General features: G+C 45.7%; 1 protein-coding gene across 1 annotated transcript in view; it reads right to left on the minus strand.

Annotated features, from left to right (window-relative positions):
* Nucleotides 1–8,738, minus strand: part of PRTFDC1 (phosphoribosyl transferase domain containing 1) — a 104,557-nt gene extending 95,819 nt beyond the window's left edge. The window contains 1 exon segment of the mRNA XM_010859918.1: nucleotides 7,995–8,738. Coding sequence (XP_010858220.1) covers nucleotides 7,995–8,086 — 92 coding nt within the window. The 5' untranslated portion in view covers nucleotides 8,087–8,738.
* Nucleotides 8,739–8,765: the final 27 nt, after the last annotated feature.

Consider the following 8,765-nt stretch of genomic DNA (forward strand, 5'->3'; position numbering starts at 1 on the left):
TTTCCTATTTGGAACCAGTCTGTTGTTCCACGTCCAGTTCTAACTGTTGCTTCCTGACCAAGAGGCAGGTCAAGTGGTTTGGTATTTCCATCTCTTGAAAAATTTTCCAGTTTATTGTGATCCACACAGTCAAAGGCTTTGGCATAGTCAATAAAGCAGAAATAGATGTTTTTCTGGAACTCTCTTGCTTTTTCGATGATCCAGCAAATGTTGGCAATTTGATCTCTGCTTCCTCTGTCTTTTCGAAAACCAGCTTGAACATCAGGAAGTTCATGGTTCACATATTGCTGAAGCCTGGCTTGGAGAATTTTGAGCATTATTTTACCAGCGTGTGAGATAAGTGCAATTGTGCGGTAATTTGAGCATTCTTTGGCATTGCCTTTCTTTGGGATTGGAATGAAAACTGATCTTTTCCAGTCCTGTGGCCACTGATGAGTTTTCCAATTTGCTGGCATATTGACTGCAGCACTTTCACAGCATCATCTTTCAGGACCTGGAACAGCTCAACTGGAATTCCATCACCTCCACTAGCTTTGTTCGTAGTGATGCTTTCTAAGGCCCACTTGACTTCACATTCCAGGATGTCTGGCTCTAGGTCAGTGATCACACCATCGTGATTATCTGGGTCGTGAAGATCTTTTTTGTACAGTTCTTCTATGTATTCTTGTCACCTCTTCTTAATATCTTCTGTTTCTGTTAGGTCCATACCATTTCTGTCCTTTATCGAGCCCATCTTTGCATGAAATGTTCCCTCAGTATCTCTAATTTTCTTGAAGAGATCTCTAGTCTTTCCCATTCTGTTGTTTGCCTCTATTTCTCTACATTGATTGCTGAGGAAGGCCTTCTTATCTCTCCTTGCTATTGGAACTCTGCATTCAGATGCTTATATCTTTCCTTTTCTCCTTTGCTTTTCGCTTCTCTTCTTTTCACAGCTATTTGTAAGGCCTCCCCAGACAGCCATTTTGCTTTTTTGCATTTCTTTTCCATGGGGATGGTCTTGATCCCTGTTTCCTGTACACTGTCACGAACCTCAGTCCATAGTTCATCAGGCACTCTGTCTATCAGATCTAGGCCCTTAAATCTATTTCTCACTTCCAATGTATAATCAGAAGAGATTTGATTTCGGTCTGACCTGAATGGTCTAGTGGTTTTCCCTACTTTCTTCAATTTAAGTCTGAATTTGGCAATAAGGAGTTCATGATCTGAGCCACAGTCAGCTCCCGGTCTTGTTTTTGTTGACTGTATAGACCTTCTCCATCTTTGGCTGCAAAGAATATAATCAATCTGAGTTCGGTGTTGACCATCTGGTGATGTCCATGTGTAGAGTCTTCTCTTGTGTTTTTGGAAGAGGGTGTTTGCTATGACCAGTGCATTTTCTTGGCAAAACTCTATTAGTTTTTGCCCGGCTTCATTCCGTATTCCAAGGCCAAATTTGCCTGTTACTCCAGGTGTTTCTTGACTTCCTACTTTTGCCTTCCAGTCCCCTATAATGAAAAGGACATCTTTTTTGGGTAGTAGTTCTAAAACGTCTTCATAGAACCATTCAACTTCAGCTTCTTCAGCGTTACTGGTTGGGGCATAGACTTGGAATACTGTGATATTGAATGGTTTGCCTTGGAAACGAACAGAAATCATTCTGTCGTTTTTGAGATTGCATCCAAGTACTGCATTTCAGACTCTTTTGTTGACCATGATGGCTACTCCATTTCTTCTGAGGGATTCCTGCCCACAGTAGTAGATATAATAGTCATCTGAGTTAAATTCACCCATTCTAGTCCATTTTAGTTCACTGATTCCTAGAATGTCAACGTTAACTCTTGTCATATCTTGTTTGACCACTTCCAATTTGCCTTGATTCATAGACCTGACATTCCAGGTTCCTATGCAATATCGCTCTTTACAGCATCGGACCTTGCTTCTATCAGCAGTCACGTCCACAACTGGGTATTGTTTTTGCTTTGGCTCAATCCCTTCATTCTTTCTGGAGTTATTTCTCCATTGATCTCCAGTAGCATACTGGGCACCTACTGACCTGGGGAGCTCCTCTTTCAGTATCCTGTCATTTTGCCTTTTCATACTGTGCATGGGGTTCTCAAGGCAAGAATACTGAAGTATTAAATAAGATAGATAATGGATATAAAACTCTTACATCAGTATCTGGTCTACACTGTCCCGAAAGTCGCTCAGTTGTGTCCGACTCTTTGCGACCCCATGGACTGTAGCCTACCAGGTTCCACCATCCATGGGATTTTCAAGGCAAGAATATTGGAGTGGGTTGCCATTTCCTTCTCCAGGAGATCTTCCCGACTCAGGGATTGAACCCGGGTCTCCCACATGGCCCTGCAATAAATGCTAACCAGTAAGACATACTGAAACATCAATAGTTTACTTAAAAATTGGCATACACACTGAGGAAACCAGAAGGGAAAGAGACACGTGTACCCCAATGTTCATCGCAGCACTGTTTATAATAGCCAGGACATGGAAGCAACCTAGATGTCCATCAGCAGATGAATGGATAAGAAAGCTGTGGTACATATACACAATGGAGTATTACTCAGCCATTAAAAAGAATACATTTGAATCAGTTCTAATGAGGTGGATGAAACTGGAGCCTATTATACAGAGTGAAGTAAGCCAGAAGGAAAAACATAAATACAGTATACTAACGCATATATATGGAATTTAGAAAGATGCTAACAATAACCCTGTGTACGAGACAGCAAGTGACGCTGATGTATGGAACAGTCTTATGGAATCTGTGGGAGAGGGAGAGGGTGGGAAGATTTGGGACAATGGCATTGAAACATGTAAAATATCATGTATGAAACGAGATGCCAGTCCAGGTTCAATGCACGATACTGGATGCTTGGGGCTAATGCACTGGGACGACCCAGAGGGATGGTATGGGGAGGGAGGAGGGTTCAGGATGGGGAGCACATGTATACCTGTGACGGATTCATTTTGATATTTGGCAAAACTAATACAATTATGTAAAGTTTAAAAATAAAATAAAATTAAAAAAAAAAGAAAAAAAAATTATGTTTTAATTAACTTTAAAAAGTGCCTCAAACCTCTTTGCTAAAGTCTTATGGCCTGAGTTAAAGCTGCAAATTTAAAAGTAGAAGAAACGTGTTTCTCTAAACACTATTCTATAAGCCAAACCAGTCTATTTCCAAATGAGTCTGAAATAGTTCATTTTCACTGTTGAGATTAAAGACAATTAGAGATGAGGGAACTGCTGGTTTATCCTTAATAGTGCATGCAAAATTCCACTGTAAATGTGTCCCAAACCTGAGGGAATGGAGGCTGTTGGGAACTGCAGATAATTATATTATTCATCTGCTTTTTGAAAAATCAAAACAAGTCTTTAAATAGTTTCAGTATCACAGATAATACACTCTAAGTTTTTTCAGAACAATGCTTTCTCTGTTCAAAGACGCAAAATATGGCCAAGCTGGGGAAGTGACAAACACATTCACCAAGCCATTTTACATCACATCCAAGCCTCTGAACTCCCTCAGACCCTCTGTTCCCCATTTGAAGATATACTAAAGACTTCTTTCTAAGTCATTAAAACTTAATTTTTTGCTTAGAATATTTCCTGCTTTATTTTTCAAGTTGGCTGCTCTGGGGATAAAAACAGTTTGGAAACGCACACAAAAGGCTAATCTCGGCACCTCTCTGCTGCTAAGCCCCAGACCACGGGCCCCACTCTCTCCTTCAGGCAGTGACTATCAGTTCAGTTCAGTTCAGTCGCTCAGTCGTGTCCAACTCTTTTCGACACCATGAATCGCAGCACGCCAGGCCTCCCTGTCCATCACCAACTCCCGGAGTTCACTCAGACTCACATCCAGGGAGTCAGTGATGCCATCCAGCCATCTCATCCTCTGTCGTCCCCTTCTCCTCCTGCCCCCAATCCCTCCCAGCATCAGAGTCTTTTCCAATGAGTAAACTCTTCATATGAGGTGGCAAAAGTACTGGAATTTCGGCTTTCGCATCATTTCTTCCAAAGAAATCCCAGGGCTGATCTCCTTCAGAATGGACTGGTTGGATCTCCTTGCAGTCCAAGGGACTCTCAAGAGTCTTCTCCAACACCACAGTTCAAAAGCATCAATTCTTCGGCACTCAGCTTTCTTCACAGTCCAACTCTCACATCCATACATGACCACAGGAAAAACCATAGCCTTGACTAGACGGACCTTTGTTGGCAGTGACCATGGCGGCTTTCAATTTCAGGTTCACATCAACCCATCCATCGCAGGAGAGGAAGGGAGTCTCTGCTTCCAGGAATCCCAGACAAGAACAGGAGTTGGCCCAGCTGGGGTCACTAGTCCAGGCCCAGAACCAGGGAGGGAGGTGCACTGCGACGAACACCTCAGAGCCACATGTTGAGAAACTGAGTCTAAACAGAGTCTGAAAAGAAGGAGAACTAAGGGGGAACCACACAGGCCAAATAATACCTTGTATCCTGCATGCCTTCCTCTCCCGTGGAAGGTTCTACACCTGGAAGGTGAAAATCATCACCCCTAGGAAAGTTGTGATTCTGATGGATTTTCTGATTCCTGCCACGTTTCCATGGACAGATGGGGAGGGAGACAACAGAAGCACAAATATTTTATATTTTCCTCTTCTCCTTATTTTCCTACCAAATGCACATGTGTAGGTACTAACTATGGTTCTTCTGATAATGGTTCTGTAAAAGTAAAACATATCTAATAAACCTGATGCCCAAAGGGCAGACAGGTAAAGATCTTTTCTATCCCTGAGAAGTAACAAAGATACACCAGCGGAGGAGTCGGGTGAGGGTTAGCGGGGGGACACTGGTGACCAGCTATCCTAAGCAGAGTATCTGAACCCAGGGCCACATCTCTGGCTTGGCCATCCCATGTACTGTTAATAACCTACTAATGTCTCATCTCACCAATTCAACTGAAAGCCATCTGCACCCAAGAGCCAGTTTCCATCTCTTCATTTTCCCTTCTCTTGCAAAAACTGTACTCATTTTAGGCTTAAGTCATCTAGGCCCCTTGCCATCTTCATCACCAAGTTTCTACCAACTCAGAGTTCTCTTCACCACATCATTTCTGGATACTCCAATACACACCCCGATGATCATGCTAGCTACTCCACCTTGAGGCAACTTCACCCACCTTAGCTCAAACGACTTTGCCTCCCCTCCACCTTGGCCACAGCCCATCTGCCACAGCAGCCCCAGCTCTGAACGAACCTTTTGGCCAACCCAATGTTATTACCTATCCCTTTTCCCGCACGTACTGAAATTTCCCTTTGGCTTTTTGCAACCCCTTCTTGAGGGGCTCTCAAGAAGTATATACTTCCCCAATATACCGTTCCTCCTGAGCTTTCTTTATCCTCCTGACCCTTGACGCCATTAGCTCACCTTGAATTCACTCTTGTGAATTTGTCTTGCCTGCCCATAGCCAACTTGATGTGAATCTAATTATCCCAAGCTCTACTGGAGAGAATGACACGAGTGCAGGGAATATCTCCACAATACATTGATTATTTCCAACCTCGGTGAACCCTCACACTGCCTTCCTTTATCTTTCACCAAATTACCTTGTTTTCAAGAGGGCTTCTTTTAACACCAACAGATTGGGCTATTCACTGTTCCACCATTTGCTTTTTAGACTTTAAAAATCTACCTTTCCAATTAGTCACATTGATTGGCCTCACCCCTTATTAAGAGTACCTATTATTAAATAACAGAGAAGGCAATGGCACCCCACACCAGTACTCTTGCCTGGAAAATCCCATGGACGGTCCATGGGGTCGCTAGGAGTCGGACACGACTGATCGACTTCACTTTCACGCATTGGAGAAGGAAATGGCAACCCACTCCAGTGTTCTTGCCTGGAGAATCCCAGGGATGGGGAAGCCTGGTGGCCATAATAGTATTTACTGTATTTAACCATTCTACTGATGGCATAGTTGTTTGAAAGACTCTCACTACTGCTGGCTTCATAACTGGCTTTGCCATCTTGATGCTACCTGCTCTTTCTGCAGCATGTGACCCTCCTGCTCAATCTTAACCCCCTCATGAACATGTGTGTGTGCTCAATTGTGTCCAGTGCTTTGTTATCCCTTGGACTGTAGTCTGCCAGGTTCCTCTGTCCATGGGATTCTCCAGGCAAGGATACTAGAGTGGGTTGCCAGCTCCTTCTTTAGGGAATCTTCCTGATCCAGGGATCGAACCTGGGTCTCCCACATTGCAGGCAGATTCTTTACTATCTGAGCCATGAGGAAAGCCCCTGCTTTTGCCCCCTTACCTCCATAAAACTCTGTTCCTTAGGCACTGATCACCCTATCTGCTCTCTCCTACTTTCCTACTCCTTCTTGGTCTCCTTATCTGGCTTCTCCCACTAAGTCTCTTACGTCCGGGTTTCTACCCTTAACAAGTTTTATTTCCCCACCATGTTCACCAGGTATCCCCATCCACTGCCAAGTGAAAGCCACTCAGTCATGTCCGACTCTTTGTGATGCCGTGGACTATACATTCCATGGAATTCTCCAGGCCAGATTCCTGGAGTGGGTAGCCTTTCCCTTCTCCAGGGGATCTTCCCAACCCAGGGATCGAACCCAGGTCTCCCGCATTGCAGGTGGATTCTTTACCAGCTGAGCCACAAGGGAAGTCCAAGAATACTGGAGTGGGTAGCCTATGCCCTACCCAGGAATAGAACCAGGATCTCCTGCATTGCAGGCAGATTTTTTACCAACTGAGCTATCAGGGAAGCCCACTGATAAGCATCAGATATTTCTGTTTGCTGATGATTTCCAGTCTATCCAGTCACCCTCCTGAAGTCCAAACAGGAATTTCAAACTGCCTCCCGTGCATCCTGACCCATAGGCTTTACAGGCATTAGAGACTCAACTTGTCCAGAACTGAACTGAATGACTTCCTCTTTTCACACGTGTTCACCCCAAATCTAGGCCTGACCATCGTCTGCATGGCAAGTGGAGTGATCGTTTTTTTAAAAAGCATAAGCTGGGTGTTACGATTCCTTCTCAGACTATAACAATTTCTTTGCCCTTAGCAGGTGCTGTCTTGGAGAATAAGTCCCCTACAGTATACCAACTGTTGTATTGGACTACTGTACTCTTCAAGGTACTGTACTGTAAGATTTAAAATGTTTTATTTTTTGTTTTAATATATTATTTGTGAAAAATATTATAAACATTATAGTACAGTACTATACAACCAATTATGTTAGTTGGGTACCTAGGCTTATTGTTGGACATACAAACCAATTGGACTTGTGAACTTGCTCTCTGAACGGAACTTGTTCGTATGTAGGGGACTTGCTACAGGTACCCTTCTTCAATCTTCAGCCTCCCCCTCAGCCTCCCCCGCTCAGCCTTCCGCTCTTGGCTTAGATGTCACTCAGGGGGCCAACCTGACCATCTGAGCTAAATCAGCAGCCCCAGCCCTCCTCCAATCACTATCTCAAGACTCTCTTTTCTCTTCCCTGCACGTATCACTGTCTGAGAGCATATTCTTCGTGCAGACGCTTTCACACTGCTTGCCTGTGTTCCTCTCTAGAATGTAAGGTCCACGAACACAGGGGTCTGTCTGGTTTTCCCAGAGACTAGAACACTGCCTGGAGGTACCCAGCAGTAGAATAAACAGGAGCCCAATGAACAAATAAATGAACTCCTTTAAGACTAACAGGCCTGGCTGTGAAATTAACCCTGGGCAACAGAGTTCAACCCGAACAGATCAGTTACAATGAGATGTTTCTTAATCCAACCCTCCCACTCCTGCAGGACTCAGTCACAGACAGGATTATCTGTACATTACAGGCTGATTTCTGAACAAAGAATCTTAAAGTAGGAAGTTGGCCCCACCCACCCACCACCCTTGCCACAGTTTCACTTTAAACCTGACACGTTAAAACCACTACCTTCCAAAGAAGCCAGCAGCCTGTATGGCAAGACCAGATTTGATTCCAGAATATTGATCCTTGGGTACCCACCGGGCGATGGCTGACTTTGTGGGGCTCCCAGGGATAAAGAGGATCTGGTCTGCGAGCCCAGCCTCCCACACCTTCTGATACTCCATACACATGCTCTCGAGTTCGCTCAGCGGGTCCTTTTGCAGACACGGATGCTCTCTCGAGGGGCGCTCTCGTGTCCGTAGCTCGTGCAGAGGCCCCACAGTAAGAGCCCTGGTCGGCGTTTCAAATCTCAAACTTTATGTCCTAGCTGCCCTGGCCAACTCTAGGTATCTTTTTTGAAAACAACACGTGAAGCCCGCGCTGGGGGAGTCGGGAGGGAGCACGTAAGTCCTCGCAGCCCCCGCCCCTCCCCCGGCGCCCAGAGGTGACTCCTGGTGGCCAGCGGGAGTGGGACCCGGAACCACGCGGGCTCAACCCTGGGGAGTAGCGGATGGCTGTCGGGGGGCGGTGGGGACACCGAGGCCCCGGGGGAAGGGTTGTTAATCGCGGGGTCAGTCGGGGGAGGGGGAGGATGGAAGCGACCCGCTGGGAGGGAAGAACAAAGCCGTGGCCAGCTCGCTCCCGAATGCATTTCGGGCGTTTAATCTAAAAAGGAGGTGGGGGAGGGGGCTGCAAATGAAGGAGGGGCGGGGAGCGCGCGCCTCGGCCTCGAAATCGGAGTTTGCATTTACCACGACGCCTTGCCCGTAGTCTGGCGCCTCCTCACGGTTCCCGGCCATGTTTCTCCGGGGAAAGCGGGAACGAAAGGAGCGAGAGGGGAGGGTGACGGGCCGGGAGAGGGTGGGTAGC

This window comes from Bison bison, unplaced genomic scaffold (genome assembly GCF_000754665.1).
Source record: "Bison bison bison isolate TAMUID 2011002044 unplaced genomic scaffold, Bison_UMD1.0 scf7180017864461, whole genome shotgun sequence".
Lineage (NCBI taxonomy): Eukaryota > Metazoa > Chordata > Mammalia > Artiodactyla > Bovidae > Bison > Bison bison.